General features: G+C 30.2%; 1 protein-coding gene across 1 annotated transcript; it reads right to left on the bottom strand.

The window, feature by feature from the left end:
- Positions 1-1216: 1216 nt before the first annotated feature.
- Positions 1217-10090, bottom strand: LOC134268413 (protein SSUH2 homolog). Its single transcript, XM_062750665.1, has 7 exons — positions 9970-10090; positions 9330-9751; positions 9040-9212; positions 8532-8624; positions 7023-7125; positions 6730-6834; positions 1217-1396 (listed from the first exon to the last, which is right to left on the bottom strand). The coding sequence occupies exons 2-7, from the start codon at positions 9381-9383 to the stop codon at positions 1217-1219; spliced, it is 708 nt and encodes a 235-aa protein (XP_062606649.1). The 5' UTR covers positions 9384-9751; positions 9970-10090.
- Positions 10091-21366: the final 11276 nt, after the last annotated feature.

Raw genomic sequence — 21366 nt, 5'->3', positions numbered from 1 at the left:
TCACTGACTTACTGGACTGATTGTTTAAATACAAGTACAACTGTATAACTGCACCTATCTTCTTCACGGAATATAAAGCAATTTAAAAGAAAGGACAAGAATGCAGAAAATTGAAATGCTTGGAGGTGTTTATTTCAGATAAGAAAAACCACGTATTCAAAGAAATATAACAAATTAAGAAAGCACTCATAAAGAAGCAGTTAAAGTATAATATGAAACAAAAGATATTTATACTTGTTAATTATATGGACTTTCCTGAATCAATGGTACAGGTATAATTATTTTAAAATATACCTGTATGTATTTCAATACTCTTCAATAAAACATTTCATACTATGATTAGGTAATGTAAAATATGTATAATTTATAAACACAGGTAATAAACATTCTTATCAAAGAATACATGTACCAGATTGTCAACGAAAATTTTAGTAAGTTTTTCAACATGATGAGTTTAAAGATATACTTGTATACTTAAAAAATTCCTTGACCTAATTAAAATGAATCGTAAAATCATTGAATGTTTGATCTCAAATATTTTTTCTAATGAGTATAGTACTTATTAGAATTTAAAATATCAATTAAAATTATTGCGTTTCATAATAATCTCGTGAAGTGCAGATAAATAAGTTTTAAAAAATTTCATAAGAATATTGCTCTCAAGTATATTAGTGATGAAATATTCTAAGACTAACTTATTGCTATTTCAGTGCTTTGAGCAACTTCTGATAATAATTAATATACAGTAATATAGGTAAATAACATCAATTTAATCCCCTAATTTAAACTTGATAGTGCTGATGTAAAATAGAGATGATGTGAAAACAGAACATATGGATTTTACATAGAACACGACCTTCATACCAACAAGAAAGAGACATGGTTAGTAATTTAAATTACATTTTATATCCTCACGAATATCTAGATCTTGTTCATAAAGTTAATAAGGAATTAGCAACATTGTTAAGTTATCCTCTCACTCAATAGAATGACAAAAGCTATTTTTTTAACATCCTTAATTTCACATCAAACAAAGTGATTGTTCACATACGGTAATTCACCATTTTAATTCATGAATTCAAAAAGTAAATACTTCAGTATGAAAACGTTTTTCAAAAAGTAATTAAAAAAAGTAGGTAATCAAAACTATAATACAGTTTAAAATATGTTCTTCAGAAACAAAAAAAAAATACAAGATAACATTTGTTTTGAATGACTAAGCCCCCCTGAGTGGATTTTTTGCGAGCCGTTTACAGAATGGTACAGCCCCAGCAGCACTGTTGTGGATAGTCCGGGGCGTGGACATTCCTCTCCAGACCATAGATCCAGTAGCGTGTACTAACGTCCTCCTACGTAAGTGGACCTCAGTCACCGGAACAGCACGCAACTGTTGTCTCTGGTTAAAAGAATGTCCTCCAGTTTTATATATCAATATCATTTTTGAGATTTGGAGAGGTAAATTTTGGTCAATTTGGTCAATATATTTCATGAAGTTCAGGAATATATTTTCAGCCCTTAACAGTTGCTACATCGATGTATGTAAAGGGCTCTTTAGTGTCAATATGACTTTATTTCATAATTAGATTAAATGTTAACAATTGTTTTCCTTAAGGACATTGAAGGCTAAAAATACGCTACAGAAATTTGCATTCTTGTAAAGGCCCTTTCAATTCTATAAATTTATCTGTTTATTTACTTTAGTACCCGACTACTTTGGTGAAAATAAGTACCAGATTTGAATATCAGTAGTGGCAAATTAATTTCATCTTCTTTATGTGAAAATAAAGTTCTTTCCTCTGTAGAGGCACGGGAAGGAGAATATGAACATAGGAAATACCGTTTTCAAGTAATATTTAATTCTGCACTCCTGAAAATTAACGGGGCGCTCAAACAAAAGAATTAAGTCATAGGTGGATTTTACTAATTGATTATCAATTTTCAAACAAGTGCCATAAACTTTTATTTTCGAGTCTTTTCAGGAGAGTTGTTATTTAATTTTTTATCCATTGAAGTTGACATCAGGTCTTAAAAATCGCTAGATTTTCAAAATAGCCTGCAAATAAGTAATTGATCCATAAAAATTTCCATATGTTTAAATTCAGTAAAACTCCACACAAAAAAGCTGAAAAGAGACATTGTTTTATTTGTAATCTCATTCAAAACTGATAATTAAGATCATGTTTGCAGCTTTTTTGCTGTTAGCATATTACTGCTCTTCCAACCCCATGAAACAACAAAAAGCTTTGATGTAAATTTGTGAAACACTGTAGATGTACTACATTCCGCTGTGTATTCTTATAAGTGCCATTCTGAGAATTTAAGTAGTACATCACTAAATGTCTTGCACATTTACACATATATATATATATAATAACTAAGAATTGTGCTAAACCATATCTTTGCTAACTTGTTCAAAAATATATTTCCGCGAAATATTGCACATGCTAAATATAATAATACATTTGCAGTACCAACTCATAAAACCCAAAAAGGATTTTTTGTTTTACGGGGTAGGGTGGGGGTAATTTTCCGTTTTCCTTTGATCCCTAGAGAAAAAAAACGCAATTGTTACCAAAATAAATGAGTTATCTCTCTGTTTTCCACAATAGGTTATGTTTTATGAAAATTCACATAATTATCAAGGTACTTGCAAATGTGAAAATTCTTTCAAATGTTTTACAGTTTACAGTTTTTATGCGTTTCGATAAATTCTGAAAGAATAAACAAAATGAAATTCTCAAAATTTGACAAAAATATAAATCAAGTCTATTTTTATCATCTTTTACAGTATAATATAACTGTAAAGAAACAATAAAATGCTTTATAAACATTCCTCGCGTTTCTAATAAGCTTTTCTATAGCTGAAAAAAATATCCAAAAACTTAAGCAATAGTCAGATTTCGATGTCAATACTTTTGTAGCATATTTATTTATATTCATATATATAAACTGTATACATATATAGAAGTAAATAAAATGGAGAAATAGAACTGTAATCAAGCTCAAAAGTCCATTAAATGCAATACAAATCGGTAACAGAGGAAATAATGATCTCCTTAAACATCAGATCGAAGTGGGATCAGGTACCATGTAGACCTCCTGTCGACTAATATCACCCGTCATCTGCTCCTCGTCATGATTGTTAAAACGGAAAATTCTTCAGGAAATTTACTTAGTTAATAATGGTAACAATAAGTATATAAAAGTATATTCCAGTAAAAAAATTCATGCTTAAGGAGGCTAGGGGGTCAACAAATTATTTTCTTATTAACCACCAGATGTAACTTAAATTTTGGGATATGATATCTTAAGCTGTCAACTATCATTTGGCAAAGAAAAATTTCATAAATTTTAGTTTGAAATTTCTCATTTTATTATATCTTTATATGGAGCTCTTCTACTAAAGGAGATCAAAATAGTCTAAAAATGCCACAACCACCCAGCCTCTTTAACATCCAATCAGTAAAATTGACAATTGTATTGAGGAAGATGAAGAAAAAAGAACACTCAAACTCCTAATGATGTTTATTTAAATGAAAAAAACAGTAGAATATAATTACATTGATAAAATCAATAAAATAGAACTGAGTCGATTACCAAAATTGATTAGGAGTAATTTATTTTAACAATTACATCACCCATGGTGAAAATCAATTAAAGTATACTATTGTCAAGAATTTTTATCTATATAAAAGAGTCACAGTACTTTGTGTTAAAAAGCATATGTGTGCTACTTTTACTTGTGATTTACATGTATCTGAAAAAAGAAAAAATTAACAGATTAACAATTTGTTAGGGGATCTTGATTTAAAAAAAAATATCACACGTTTTACTGAATTTACCCTTATTTATATTGTACGAAGAATGGACAATTCAAGTTTAATGTACACTGTTTATTAAAAAACGTCGTGAAACACATAAACTTTTGATAACAAAATTGACAGTTTCAGACGAGAGACAAAGTAACTAGCAGTCACATGTCGAAGAAAACTTGGTTATCTGGTGAAAAGGAATTTTATTTCAATTAGGCAACTAAAATGCAAAATATTTTCATCAGCATATTAAATATTGTAAATATGAAATACATTTTTAAAGCGATAAAATTTCTTTCTGTTTTCAATGTACTATCACGTTCAATGTATAGGAAATCGTTTTGCTTAGAATCTTTTTTACTAGTTTTTCACAACTTTGGTTATTAAAATTTAATCTTCCGCATTTCTTACAGTACATTATGTATTCCTTTGCATGCTTAATCTTTATCAGAACGAGTTAAAATAACAGTGAATAACTTTTTTCCTTTTAATTGTTACATAGCCGTTTTTACTGATTTTTAAAAAAACAAATTGACATTTAGATTTATGTTTTTTGGATTAACAATTTTTACAATTGAGACTCGGGGACGTTTTTAGTTTAACACTGGTGCTTGTTGTAAATAATAATTTTTTTTTATTTTTCCTAGTCAGAATTGCCCACCGACCTTGTGGGTTCACAGCATAATATTTTTGTCCCTAGTCCTTTTAATTTGATTGTATATATTTCTACTGTTTGTCATTTATTGCACTTGTTTGAATAAATGACCATTCTTATTCCTTTATTTTTCTGTTACTGTTATATTTCGGGGAGACTGTCAAACAACATAAATAGACACACACACACACACACACACACACACACACACACACACACACACACACACACACACATATATATATATATATATATATATATATATATATATATATATATATATATATATATATATATAAAAATAGTTTATCCTTCAAATAATATTGTCACTCTGCAGCATATGTGACTAAATACTAGTAGCTCACAAATTATTAGACAATTGTTACCATGTGATTATAACATTCAATGTTATAGCATACTAGAATACCGTATGTCCGGTTTTTTTCCCGCGTGTTGGAAATTTTGCGAGAAAGGTGTAGATTTGTATAGTTTTTATTTTGCGTAAGTTATTTTTTTACGATTTAAGATTTAAAAAATGGTTATTTTTATGTCACGTTATGGCTGACATAATTTCTGCGTGTTTTATTTTTTGTGAATTAAAAATGATAGCAGAAATTGCGAAAAATAGATCATCGCCAAAAAAAAAAAAAAAAACTGGATATACGGTAATACAGTTAGTTATCTGATTAAAGTTATGAATAAATTCATCGTAATTTCTCTCTGGGAAGAAGACTTTTAGCGCAAATTTCATTTTATAAAATGTTACAACCACAGCAGCACTTCTGAGGATAATCTGGAGCATAAACCTCTCTACTCAAACCACAAATCCAGTAACGAGAACTCATATTCTTCCAAGCATAGTGAACCTCTATTATAGGGACAGCTTGCAATTGTTGTCTCTTTAAAAAATATCATTAGATATTGTGTCAATTAAAAAGAAACAAAGGGTGTGTCCTCTGAGTAAAGAGAATGAGAAACAAGATTATTTCCAAGGCTTATACTTGACATTTGATATTTTATTGGGATATAAATTCCAAACATTTCCTATAATTGTCAGCCCATTTTGACATAATCAAAAAAAAAATCTACTTCATAGTGAGCTTAAGGTATGTCACTCGTGCAATTTGTTATATCAAGAAATATTTGAGAAGTATATTTTGATTAAATACTCATAAAGTATGACGCAAAATCGCAGAGAAAACAGGGGTTCAATGTGCATCTTACTGAACTACGGTAAATTAAGTTGACCTTTTTGCACTTATATTTTAATTCTTTGGTTAATCACTTTAACCTTTATCATATTTTATCAGATGTAACCATGGCAATAAATATAATCTTATTCTACGTAAAATAGGATAAATAATATTTATCATTGAACAAAACTTGCAAATCAATGCTCGTAAATTATTGTGTGACCTTTTTTCACTAAAAAGTAACATTTTTGGGATATTAAAAATCTGAATAGGCAATGAAATATTTTCTTGTATCAAACTTTTTAAGACCTAATGCTGATCAGTCAAAAACATCGAGTAGTTTAAATTATTAAAGAAAAAGTTGGAGTGAGTGATGTAAATTTTGAAATATTGGTAAAATTATGCAATTTTTAGGCAAGAAACGGTGCCAATCTTATCTTGACATCATTAATATATCTTCATTTCTCGGCAAAGTTTACCGAGGGAAGGTGTATGATATGTTCTTAATTATGTAAATTGTGACATCTATTTAATATTCTGAGCATATCATAACGAAAAATCGGAAAATATTATCTAAATAAAAATATGTAAGACTAATCGGAAAATATTATCTGAATAAAAGTACGTAAGACTAAAGGTCCAAGATATTAAATACAATAAATGTGCAGATTTGCAGAATTTTCTTCTAAAAATCCTTCACAAGAAAAAGTCCCTCATAAATCTTGCTTTTTTATGAATTTTTGAGCAGTTTTTTCATTGAATGTTGAACAATTTACATTTTTTAATTTAAATTTGTTATAAAACATGAACTATAATGAATAGTTTTGATGTGAGAGGATCTGTCTAAACTTTTCTAAAAAGCTGACGAGTGACATACTTTAAACAGAATGTATTCCTCAACGTGTTTTATGGCAAAGTTTGACATCAAACTCGACATTTGTAAAAAGACCCTTTTTTCAAGAAGTTAACAACAGAGAATCGACAAAAATTAAGAGCTGAATATAAGCTCTCATTTTAAAATAACACCCTAGAATAATAGTATAGATAAACTTGCATAATATATGCATACCTGTTTTATAACCCGTTCGTTGTGGAAGGTGTTCTTATGTTCATTGACGATTCGACTTGAGGTACTGTTGACTTCAGGAACAGTGTAGGTCGTGATTGGGTTGATCTTAAAATAAAATATATTTTGTAAAGCTATCTTTAAATTGATCATCTTGATAGATCCAATTTAATATTTTTAAATAGATATCTGCAAGTGTATTACATCTTCATAAATATAATTTCATAATGAAGATCATGTTTAAAACATATTTCTTTTGTATTCCCTATTTTAAGACCATAAAATTTTATAATTACTTGAACTTCGGTTTGCTCAAACACTAATTTTCCGTCTTCTGTGTCGATAATGTAATCCGGTATGTCAGAACGATTGACAATTTGTTTTTCAAGATGATTTTCACTGCAATGTTACACAAAATTGGATGAATGTGCTTACTAGTTATAATTATGATGTTCTATAATATTTCTTATGACTTTACAATGTCAAGGTTTTTCTTTTTATTAAAATATGTCTTTAATTAATCAATACAAGTAATTGAAAAAATAAATTAATGATTTTTTTCAATTAACAAATTTCGTATATAGCTTTATAAGAATAAAAAAATACAACCAGACTGATTTGATTTAATTTCTAGTTTTACAATGCACTATATATTTGAAAAAATTATAATTTTATTCCATTACTTTCAAATTTTATCTCGCTTATCTCTGCTCAAACAAGAGGTAGTGTGAGCATTGTGTTCATGATTCCCCGCCTCCATATCTTTTTAAGGTCGACCAAAATTAAGTGTCAGATCAAAAAGTAAAATATATAAGGTGCACAATGGAACAACAATATGTAATATGTAATTTAAATAAACGATCTGTGAAAGTAAATGTGTACCCGATCTGATGTTTTGGAGGTCCATGGTTGCTCTTAGTTGCTTCTAGTTTGTATCAATATTGTAGAAAGAATGGTTGCGTTCACGTTTTGCTAAGGGAAACCCTAAATATGTGTTCGTCCCAAAGTAAAAAAGGGGGTGCCAAATTGCATTATGTAACAAAGATTCTGTGAAGTTTAAAAAAAAAAAAATTTTTAAGGCGATATAAGAGGAGTTGCAGAAAGGATATAGGTACACTATAGCGTTACGGAAGGCCATGCAGACAGGCCGACGGAAACCCCCATCATACTATTCCACCATTTTTAAGTGGGGTATAATCATATAATAAATGTAGACCTTTTATCAGATTGGATATTTCTATTTCTTAGAAAAGCATATGAAGCTCGTAATTCATGCTCGGTCGATATTATATATTATGGACAATCTCATCAAAAGGGTTATACTTGTATGGTAAATATATTAGTATTGAATGCATAGGTTCAGAATTAATAGAATAAGATCTACATTAATCTTAGAACGAAAGGGTCACAATGAGTCTCATTGATATGTAAAGGAGATGCAAGTCATGATATTGACAATAGCGGGTATATCATTTAGGGTGTCAAACTCATAGAGTCTATTGAATATTATATATTATAACAGGACAACAGCCAAAGTTAATTCCTAAAAATTAATACTGAGTATAATGCAATTAAATCATACCGATGTAACGATGTAGCTATTGTGAAGTTACTAAGATCTATAAGTGGAGTTTTTGCCATTTGGACAGTGGTATAAGTAACGGGTTTGAATCTTTACTGATAAATATAAAGAAGAAACATAAATATATGAAGAACAGCTTTTCAGAGGTTGGTGTTAGGACATTCTTTTTATATTTAGATAAATAATCCTGGGTCACATTAAAATAACACGAAAAAATACTTACAATGTTACCTTTAATTCTGTGTACTTTTTTATTTTCTTATTTCCACAACAATCAGTGCATATTATTTCTCCTTGGCCCAAACAGTTTGCACACCTTTTACATAAAAAATAAACTGCTTGGTTGCATTATGTATTGGAAAAATATACAAATGAAAAGCAATGCAAGAATATTGCAATAGCATCAAATAGACATCTTTATGCAACAAATATCAATATTTTGCACAATTTCCCTTCATTATGTTTATATTAATTTACTGTATGCTGTTTGATATTCTACTTAAGAAATTTTCACTCATTTAAAGACTTCATCACATACATGTTCAAATAAACGTCTTTAATTTACCCGGAACTCAGAGTCATTGAAAAGTTAAAGGATTCTTTTGAAAAATCGCCATGAGACATTGGTTTTAAGTTTTTTACTTTAATGAAGGTCTCTGCGACCTTTTTGTGTTTATAAAATTTCAAATACAATTACCTAATGTACCTAGAAATAAAAATCGTATGCTTACATAACTCTTCCAGAACCGAAACAGGCGATACACGTTTGGCTCATATTGCATTGATTGTAAGAATCATAGTAGAAGACTCGTCCCAGTCCTCCACAACATATACACTGTTTCTTCCCTCTGCCATCGCATTCCGTACATACAGTTTTGCCTGTTGCCGAACAAAAATGACAAACCTGTCAAAAGGAGGACATAATATTATATGCTTTTAGACACGTTAATCAAAGTATTTTAAATTGTAATAAATCGAACGTTTTCTGACTGAATACTGAGTAAGTCTCAAACACAATTACAGCAACTGTTGCCGTGTGAGGAAGTTCCATCGTTTTAATATCAAAGTGGAACATAGTACGTGGCAAACACGGAATATCCCAGACAGGAGGCGGATCACCATTCTCAGGACCATCCACAGGTCCATCTATGTACGGCGTGTGATTCGGCCCAGTCTGCCTAACCTCTGTAAATGTTTCTAGGGTATACTAAAATAAAAGTATCATTACAGTCACGTTTATTGGAAGAGAAATAATTTCCCGAAATTGCACTAATGTGCGATAATGAACAAAATGTAAAGTTTACTGTAAAAGCGGTTACGGTCTGATGGCGAATAATGCTCATTTCTGAAGCTGGTTTCGTTCCATAGCAACACTCTTTTGATGCAAAATCAAGCAATGACTGCCTGCATTCTGATTCATCTATATCACAAAGATCCGCAATGCTACCGAAAAATAATAAAGACATATTTAAGTTGTCAAATTCTGAAAGTAAATTCATATGAATTTTGCTGATTTCGGAATATTACGGTACATATCAAGAATGAAAATAAAAATGACATGATACAGTATGTTTTCAAGATAGTCTTTGAAGGAGAATTATTGAATATAGTAGCTCTATACGTCAAATTAATATTTTTAAAATATGAGTTAATTATTGAACTCTGTAAACTCCATAGGTGAAGATCGCTCAGCAACAGGCATCGGTGGAGGTGGGATAAGTTCCACTGAAATGAAAACATAACAACGTGTCAATTAGTAATCACTTATACATGAACTTTATAAAGGGTTTATTAGATAATTAGCAAAGATATCGACGTAAAGAAAACATTATAAAATACAAAAATAACACAATACGATTTGCTTGTTCTATATTTTATGCAAAGTTAAATAATTCAATTTACTTAAAAGATGACCCCTTGCTTATAAATGTTAGTTTTCACTGATATTCACTGAAAAAGACTTACTTGTAGTGTGTAAAAAATCAGCAAATGGTGAATTATAAAAGATGTTTACAGTTGTCGACTATTTTCTCAATTGATATTATTCACACTAAATGCATTGGCTTTTATTTAGAACTGTTATCAGTTGAAAATACGTAGTTAAGAATATACTAGTAGTAAACTCAAGGGCTTGTTAATGTCGAAGGATATAGTTGAGAACATTGCAAAACAAACATTACTGAGAACTTCCTTAAGCAACTTAGCTTCCTTAATTAGTTATGAATAATATGTTTGCGAATATACTCAGGAAATATTTTGGCACCTGATCCCACCTCTGATATTTTGGAGGTCCTTGTTTGCTCTGCTACTACTTTGTATTGTTTTATGGACTTTGATCTTGAATACTGTTCGTTATCTCCATTATATGTTTCACTAGCACTTCGAAATTGCTTAACCATGATATAGGGGACCAACCATGATATGTCTTAATTCCGACAACAATCTTTTGGAATTCCCATGAATACCAATTGCGCCACGTTATAAGCAGTCCTATTTTTGTATTCATATCAAGCAGAATTTGTGCAAAGTCGTATGTGTGAAAAAAAAAACCTTGCTGTGGCCTTCAACTCGACAATTAGATAACAGGTTTATCGACGACGTATTGTCAATTAACAATCATGTTAATTTCTATTTTTATATCGATACGGTATATCCTGGTGAGCTTCATGTATTAGATATCACAGAGTTTGACACATCTGTTTCATATTTGGATATTTTACTTGAAAAAGACGTAAATGGTAATCTAACAACCAAGCTCTATGATAAACGTGATGACTTTAACTTTTCTACCGTCAACTTCCCTTACTTATGCAGCAATATACCTTCATCACCTGCATACGGAGTTTATATATATCTCAGTTGATTCGATAAGAAAGAGCATACTCTACGTATAAACAATTTCTAAAACGAGGTAAATTATTGACAAACAAGTAGATGAAACCAAAAAAAAAACAAACAGCAGTCTCGTTCAAAGTCATTATTTTGTAAGTTCTATGGCCGATACAATGACCTTGTCAGCAAATACAATTTATCATTGCATGAGTCAAATGCTGACTGACGTTTTTCATACTAATTGTTAGTCCAGTATTTATACACTGAATTGACGACGGATTTTTCCATTATTTGCCGATCATGACAAGGAGCACACGGCGGGTGTGACCATTGGCAGGGGATGCTCACTCCTCCATGGAAGCTGATCTCACCTCTGATGTTATGGAGGTCCGTTTGTTCTGCTCCTATTTAATATTTTTATGGACTTTTGATCTTGAATACTGTTATCCATATGATTCACTTATTCAAAGGAGTTAAATGTCAAATATGACTTGAAGATGAGGAAAATATTGATGATGTTGACTCCATATGCAATGTTGAAATGTATAGGAAAAATATCTGGATTTGCAAAGACAATCATTAAAAATATGAAAAAAAAGGTTTCTTTTTTCGTTCTCTTTGTTCGAAAAACTTATATATTATAGCATTATAAAATTTTGTTTACCTAAATAAAATATGTATTACGCAATGATATTTGTATCATATAAAATAATCTATTTTCAGGTTTCTTTATATATTAATATACAATGTTATGAAGTGTTTTGATACTAGGAAAGACCGGGTCCAATACCCTTTTCAACATAAAGATAGTCTTCCTTATACGAATGCAATATATAATTGTTATAATCCCGGAGGAGAAATGGGAGGGAATATAGTGATCGGGATGTCCATCTGTCTGCAAATCGATCCATCTCTATGTCCGTCCTTACGTCTGTTACACTTTGGGGTACCCATTTCTTAACTGCAACCCCTCTGATACCACTGAATAAAACTTAATTAATCTTTATTATACAGTGTAATAATTTATTGTTTACCTCTTTTTTTATTTTTTTTTTTTAATTTTTTTACGTATTGCAGGTTCCCCATAGCAAAACATTTACACTGTCATTTTCAAATAATATTGAAGGGTACTCATCTCTTCTCCACTTAATTCACTGAATAAAATTGAATGAAACTTTCACAGATTCTTTTTAATAACATAATGCCAAACTCCTATTTTACTTTTTGATCTGATACTTATAATTTTGAAGGGTAACCATATCTTAACCGCAACTCCCTCTATACTACTGTTTAATTTGAATGATACTTTGATAGGTTTTTTATTACATAATGCCAATCTGCACCGTCTTTTTTTACTTTTTGATCTGACAATTATTTCGGGACTCCAAGAGCAAAACAAGGACATTGCCATTATCATCATATGGGAGGGGGTTATCATTTAGTGATCAAGAGTTTACTGCTCACAGTACCTCTAGTTTATTATGCTTTCCTTTATCTGGTTTTAAAGGTTTTATAGAACTGATTCTGAATCAATGAAAGTATCCAAGACTAGTTTTGTTTATCATGATGTCAATAAGGATATATTTTTTTTATAAAACACCTATCAAATAAAAAGATTCAATTGAGTTAGATTGCCACTTGAGCTTATCAAAAAAAATTGAAATAGGTTTTTGACTTTGTTTATTTTAGATATAAAATTTAAAAACAAACGATACCGAATGTGTTTTAAACGGTTAACCCCAAAAATGCAGGAATAAAACCAAGGAAATACTTATACATTGTCAAATATCTACTTACGTGGGGTTTGAAATCCATGTCTTTTGATTTTCTCTATTAAAAAAATACAATCATATTTTCAAGAATCATTTTCCTCTCAAAGAACGAAATCTTAGCCCCATAAAACGATTTCTATTCTACAGCATTGTAATTAATCAAATTAAGTATTTGAAGTTTCATGGTTTTTAGGATCAGAAAACTACCGAAAACGCTCCTCATCTGTTAAAAAACTTTTCGTATGCAGACAATCTTAAATTTTGTAAAAGTAGAAGGAGCAATAATTTTTCTTGGTCAACAAAAAGCATTTGATAGATTAGAAAGGGAATGGTTAGACTCTACCTTTAAAAACTTTAATTTTGGAAATAAATACTGTAACTGGATAAAAATGTTGTTAATAAATGCAAAAACCTGCATTAAAACAAATGGGTTCCTCTCCAAATACTTTACAATAACAAGATCAGCTAGACAAGGGTGTCCTATAGCTCCCTTGCTATATGTATTACAAATAGAACCTTTCGCTTGCGCCATACGCCAAAATCCCAACATTAAAGGTATACATATTCCTAATAATAATCAGCACATTGAATGCAAAATCAATATGTTTGCTGATGATACCCAATTGTTCAATAAAGACGAAGAATCTATAGAAGAATCCTTTTAAAATCTTAGAAATATATGAAAAAGCATCAGGCGCAAAAATAAATTTTGCTAAAACAAAGGGCTTATATATTGGAAAATCAAGGGGTAAAAAACCTAAATTCAATAAAATTCAGTGGACCACAACGCATGTTAAAACTTAAGGCGTGAACCATGGATACGATATTGATATTGAAGCTATATGGATGGAGAAATAAAAAAAATAACCAATTGCCTTCATGTTTGGAAAACTAGAAATTTGACATTTAAAGGAAAAACATTAATAATTAAAAATCTTGTAATTCCTATTATTGGTTATGAAATTGAAATGAGAGGCATACCAAATATTTACGGTAAAAAAATTAATGACATTATCTGGTCTTACATATGGGATCAGAAAGTAAACAAAGTAGATAGAAATGTTTGTTGCCTTAGTAAAGCTGAGGGGGGGATTAGACATGATAAATTTATTTACATTTATTAAAAGTAAACAAATTAAAACTATATACAAAATAATGCACTCTGAACTTGAAAACTGGAATGCTATAGGAAAGCTCTGGCTAAAAAGTAAAGATATTCATCCAAAACAGGAATATTTTATTTGCAATTGCTCTGATCTTATGAACATATCTCTTAATAAACTACCCACATTTTATAAAAATGCATTATTGGCATACAGTGAATTTAGATCACACTTTCCACCAGAAAGCAAAGATGAACTTTTGAAATGTCAGATTTTTGGAAATAAAGATATACAATTTCGAGGCAAAAGCCTATATGTAGAGTCTTTTATTAAATGTGGTCTACAAACTATTGGAGATATTTGGGATAATGATACTAAGACTTTTAAGACTAATGCTTACATATTTTCAAAACTACTTGATAAAAGAAGTTGGATTTTTGAATACAGTAAAATAAAAACCGCTATTTTTTTATAGCATTCTAGAAGGGAGAAATACTGTAAATAGAAAAGATAATGAAATAAATAATTTTTTTGTGATGTGTGATAATTTTTTATTTGTAAGAAAAACAAACAAGTTAATAAATTTTGAAGATATAAAACTCAAAGATATACAAAAAGTATTAAACAAAAATATCACTCCAAAATCCCAACAAAAATGGGAGAAACTGATGCAAATTGAAATTACATGAAAAAAGATTTGGGGCTCAATTTATGAAGTTAGGTTAAAACAAAAGATTCAAGAATTTCAATGGAAATGTTTGCATATCATCTTATACACTGAAGAAAAATTAAGCAAAATGGGTTTTTCAAATGGTATTTGTTTTTTCTGTGTATCAAATATTGAGAGTCAGAAACATCTATTTTATGAATGTAAACATTTCAAACCACTTTTAGAATTGGTACAAAATATAATGTTAAAAATCTCTGTAGAAAATCCAGTCAAAGTTGATGTATGTATTGTTTTATTGGGATTCGCTGTAGAACCCAAAAATGTTCGAATATGTATTAATACCTTGATTTATATATACAAGTGGTCAATATGGAAAACAAGAAACAGCATCAAGTATGAAAATAAAAATATTACAAATTCAGCACTCTTGAGTGATTTCAAGAAAGAAATGAAATCAATCTTTCAACTCTTAAGAAATAATAAGAGTAACTTCAACAGAAATTTAAAACTAACATTAGATATGCTTACAGACTCTGATTAACTATTACCTGTTTTCCTAAGTACAGATTTATATAATAATACAATGATGTTTTCATAGTTATATATTTACATTTTATTGTCACATTTTCATCAAAACTGATTCCATATTTATATATACTGTAATGACTTGTTGTAACTATAAACGTTAAGAAGACCAAGAATGCGGGTTAAATGGAATAACCTGTCTCCCCTATCTGAGTTGAAATAGACTCGCCCAAAAGGGGTATTTATAAGAACGCTCTGAGAGTTTCAGGGTCAGTCAGTCGTTTGCGGAGCTGCAAAGAAGAAGCAGTAGAAGAATTTGGGTAAGAATAAGAAAAGGTGAAATAAAAGAAATAAGTATACATTGCACCAGTGGCAAGAATCCCGGGGAATTGAGGCGAGATACTGGGGGCTGTAGATCTGCATAAGAACGAAACTCCTAGTATCTGCCATCAATAGGAACCTGGGGCAAGGTACACGGTGCTTTGTTACCAAGTCATAATTTAACCACGCCTGTATATATTTTGTGATTAAAGAAAAAAAATAATAACCCAGATAGGTTAAAGGAAAATTGTTATATTGTAAATATTTATATCATTAGATCAAATACTCAGATAGAGTAACTCAGTTAGAGTAAGAGGAAAATTCATCCCCTATAAGAACCCTACGCAGGGGTACACGTTACAATACTTATATTATTTGATTTATAATATGTATTAGATGTAAAATTATGTGTGACTTTGTATTTAAGAGTCAAAATCAGCAAGCATCGAGCATTGAATGGAAAGTCAAAATTTTATTTTTTCAAAAGCTTTTGGTGTATAAAAGATTTTGTCCTACCTAATGCTAAAACACAATTAAAAATTTTTTTTGAACGTATGAAGGGACTGGTATCCAAGGAAATTCATTTCCTTAGCAATGGGTTCATAAATCCTTATGAAAATCAATGATTTTTAGACATTTTTCTATGAATATGTTTTCTGAACGTGATAAGATAAGGTATTTTGGTTACTTTATTTGTTAAAAGAAGGAATTACTTTATTCTCCCAAAACAGGAAAAACAAAATTTCTGTGGTGATATTGTTGCCATGACAACGGGAAAAGAACATGGCGTCAATGCTTATTAATTTTGAAAAAAGTTACATATGTTTATCACTATATACACAAAATCTACAACCACTGCTGGAAAACTGAATGGTGTGATCTTGTTACGGGTTAACTATATGTCATATCTATACAATAAAATTTGCAGGCAACTTTAGTAGAAAAAAGTTTCAAATGGTTAAAATGTGTGATAATCTGGCATTTATAAAGCTTTTTTTGAAGGGGTGGGGGTAATTTGAATACATGTACAGTGTCCATTATATTGGTCATATTGGTTCTGATCAATCCATACTCATAATTTTACTATTGTTGATAAATAAATGCCCATTAAATTTCAAAAGGAATTTTATATTCCTCACAAACAAAACTTTGAAAAAAAGGGGGGGGGGGGGGTAGTAATCACCTTGTTCACCGATCCATATGTATGTAAAATTTTGACTTGTCCATAATATTTCAATGAAGTGCCACTGAAAGTTCATACTTGATATTAAAATTGCTTGTGATCGAGAGATTGTCAAAAACTTGACTCAAGGTCATTTGAACAAGTTCAAGGTCATTGGTAGAAGAAAAGTGCAATCTTTGCCCATTCTGTAACATTCTAATGAAAAGACTTGGTTTCATCTCGGGAATTATTTTTGAGCTGTAGGTTTGTCATGACCTTGATCAAAGTTCATTTGGACATGTTTGACCTTGACTCAAGGACATAGCTTTTTCAAGGTCACTGCAGTAAAAGTGTACTGTATGAGTTTGTGCTCAACACGACGGTATTACTACTTATGACTTGAGTATTTGTCATAGTCATTTTTGGTATGTATATCTGCACTAGCAAAATTTTAAAAGGTTTCACATTAATATTTGAACCTTTTTTGTAATAAAAAAACATTTAATGCAATAGCAGGAGGGTTGGTATCATTTTATGAGCTTGCTCACAATAATTCTAGTTTATGAAAGAGAGTCACTATGACAGCTCACATAATTTTAAAGTAAAACCATGTCAATCAGGCATGTAGCATCAAGATGACATCCCCCACCCAACTTTTTTCTCAACATAACCTGATGTTTACCCCCTCCCCCACTTTTTTTGCAGTTTTTTTTAATGCCTACCCCAAACCATGCACTGAAAAAAAACTAGTTGAAGTACTAAGAAGACTAGTAAATTTACTGTCCATACAATCACTACCTTAAAAGTAGTTTTACTGGGTATTGATTAGATTTATTAGATAAGATTAGTAAATCTAGAATTGATAAGTAACTTTCATTAGGTATTTAAGTATCTATACAACCCCCGCTCCACGTCTAACTATCTTAGACAGTAAACAGAAAGATTACTAATCACTACAAACGCTTTACGAGGCACACTAGTTAAAATCACTATGTATTTCTTTCAGTGATGCACTTTCAAAAACGATCCCATGTCTGTCTTTGGTATTGAACTGATGATATATTCTCCTACTGTCCTAATTTAGAAACAATATTGCAGGACAGCTAAGACCTCAGTAGCTACTGGTGCCTAAATAAAAATCTGGAAGGGCTAAATATGCATGAATGTCTAAATTTGAACTGACCCTAAAAGAAATTCATTAATAACCCTAATGGGCGATCTTTGAATGGCATATATCGAAATTTTTATTGTACTTATATTTAAAAACATTTTGAAAGCAATGTAGAAATCAGAAGAGAAGGAAAAATATTGAATATTTTATATATACATGTGTAAGGCCACACGTACCATTAAAAATATTTGTTCGTCGGACCCGCGCGCTCGTATTTAAACAAAACGATACAAATAATATTAATTTAAATTTCCCGCATCATAGGAATTCTGTGCTATTTTCTGTTTCATTTCCGCTCTATTTATTGTATTTTTAATCTGCTTACTCCTTAAATCAGAAAAAATATAATTGTCCGCTCAAATTTTTTCACGCTCCGCCTAAAATAATTGGTCAGAAAAAAAGTAATAATATTATTATTTAACCGCTTGCCCGCATGTACCTTTTTAAATCAAATGTCCGACGAACAAGAAATTAAATTGGTGTGGCCTAATACCTAGAGATACAAAACATATAAATTTGAGGAACGTGTCGTCCGACTTTGAACTAGTTCATCGATCATCATCATCATTTTTATTTCACTCAAACCAATATCAGTGGTACATGAGGTACAATATATAAATTAGCGCTCTTTCTTTTTTCTCACAAAAACATTTTGTCAGTTTTGAAATTAATTAATCATTTAATATTAATTATGATACTTCAAAATGCAGAATATAAAGATATGTTTCAGATTCTTCTACTATCTATTTATGAATCTGCATGCTAAAATTTGATAGTTATTAGATTTACATCAATAAAAAAAATGCTAACGCACAAAGAATGTTATTTTACTTTTGAATTGAACATTTTTATTTGATCCACTTTCATGAATACACTGTACAATTTATGGATCTATTTTCTGGATCCCTGAGTCTCCGGTAACACTATCCACTCACTTCCAGCATTAATGGTCTGTACTGTAATGATGTATTCTCATAATGATAATCTGAAAAAGTGATAAAATTAAAATGTAATAATATTATACAGCTTTGCCTTCAGATACTTACTTAGAACCATTTCTAGTTGAGCTTGAGCAATGATGATGAATGGAAAGCATGTTTATTGGAATCAATTAAATTCCAAGAGATCTCAATGGTTAATCATTTTATTTTAAAAAGTTAACGTTTTTACTAAATGTATTATTTACATGTTTTCCTGTCTAATTCTATATCAGCTCATCCAATTTTTCCGAGTTTGGCTTCAAAGTGCCGAATTTCATTCTAAAAACAGAAGTATACAACACAAAATTGAGACCGTATTGATTTTAGATATTCTTTAAATTCAAAAAAACTTGTAATAAAAAGGTCAATTGGTTCTAGGTTTTGTCAAAACTCTAAGATTATGGTTTTCATTTCTTTCCAATACCCCCCTCCCCCAAGAAAAAATGGGGTATAGATATTCTTTTCATAAATTTACGTGCTTTAAATCTAATGATGCTTATTATTTGAACCTAGTTGGCTTAAATTAGTTCAGTGGTACCGGAGAAAATGTTAGCTGAATATGAATTTTCTTTTATAAGTAAACACTGGATGACATCAGCAATTTTTTTTTTAATTAATTATTCTACTGTGGTATATATACAATTCAGCTACCACTAGTCCACTACATAATACACTTGTCTGTATATATCACAATACTTCCAAGGTAATCCCCTTTCCTAAACTAAAATATATTAAGTACAGAGTTAACCCCCTGCCCCCCCCCTTTTTTTTACGGACGCCATAACAAAGGTCATTCCATTTTACAAATAATTCATTATAGTGTTGGTTTTCATAAATTCATAATTTTTTATGTAAAAAGCAGGTATTATCTTAAATGGTAAATAAAGATATCTATTATTATATACAGAATTTTTATTTACCCGACCATCACTCGAGTGACTTGGTAACACATGCCGTGAATACAACAAATCAAAATTAAACTAATATTTCAAATTAAATTTTATTAATTTGGGATACAGTTATGTAACTGATCATGACCAACTTTTTCACGTTAGGCCCGCAGAAACAATCTATGTTGGGGAATTTAATTTAATTTTATCATATTATAGTTTAATATCGGCAATATTATGGGGGGGGGGGGTACCCCCTCCTCCTGGTTCCTCACATAATGCATAATCTTTTCTTTTTAGTTATAAAATACTAAAGTAATGCTAACATATATACTAGTAATCAATCAGACTATTAAATTGAAATACATGTGCAAAAACACCTGCCAAGTGTTACATATTTTACTGCATGGTTAATTTATGTTATACATTCTTCACTAACTGTTGTAATGGTAAATTGTAAAAATTTCAGTCACTCACCGTAATTAAGACTCATGAAAACGCCAAAACTGAGGCTCAGACTGCTCCAAGTTTGTAATTTTCTGCTAGTCTTCTGTACACTGTTATTGAAAACAATGTAAGCAATCTACCGTTTATTCCTCCTATGTTAGAGAGCTATACCAAAGGGAGGTAATTTGAAGCAAAAGTGACAGAAAATTATGGATTTAAATCAGTTATCATATATAAATGCTTTAGTTGCCTGCAGATTTTTTTCTTGATTCTTCTAGAACAAATACTGTTTAATATATATTTTATGTTAATAAGCTTTAATGTGGTTGTAGATTTCTTATAGAGTACTTCAAATTTGCTGTTTTTTAAAGCAAAAGTAACCTCCAAAAACTAGTTTTATTTATCAAAAGGTGAAAAGAATTTCAATAATCAACAGTTGTTAAAATAGACTATTTTTATATAAATAAAATAAAAATTTAAAAAGCTTTTATTAATGACTAGTAATAAAAAAATATTTGTTTAACCATAAATTCAAGTGTCTTGATAAAGTACAAAACACGCTATTTGAAAGGCGCGTGGTTTCCATAGCAACAATGCGAAAAATTATTTTTGGCTTGCTTTTTTCTATTATACCCTTTGTTCTGAAAATTTATATATGAGTTTTAACCAAATCTGTTTCTATGCCACTTTCCACATTTTTTAACTAAATGCTCGATGCTTGCTGAATCTGACTCTTAAATAATAAAGCACCCTGCGTGGTGCTGTAGGGGATTATTATCATTTATTGTTATAGAGGGAGCTTAGTCAGGGTCCCATCCCTGGCAGCTGCCCTACTTATCAGCTGTTGACTGTTATAGGTGTGGGAAATAAATGATGAAGAAAAAAAAAATTTGCAAAAGTTTGAAAACTTCATAATAATTGACATCCCTTCTCTCCTGATTTCCTCATCGCTTAAACCAACTGTTTCTTTGCACACCATAGATACTCAGTCTGACTTCCAATTACTTAATATAAAGCACATGGATCTAGATATAATTGCCACAACATGCTTTAACGAGTATCTTCAATTAATTTCTATAACGAAATTTTCTTCAATGAAATATAAAGACAAGGAACAGTTATCAAACTCAAAATGCCAATTAAACAATACAAATCTGGAGAATAGCAAATATAGTTCTCTAAAAG

The sequence above is a fragment of the Saccostrea cucullata genome, unplaced genomic scaffold (genome assembly GCF_032062105.1).
Source record: "Saccostrea cucullata isolate Sc308-1 unplaced genomic scaffold, CSIRO_AGI_Scuc_v1 ctg721, whole genome shotgun sequence".
Lineage (NCBI taxonomy): Eukaryota > Metazoa > Mollusca > Bivalvia > Ostreida > Ostreidae > Saccostrea > Saccostrea cuccullata.
This window is presented reverse-complemented; position numbering and strand designations above follow the sequence as displayed.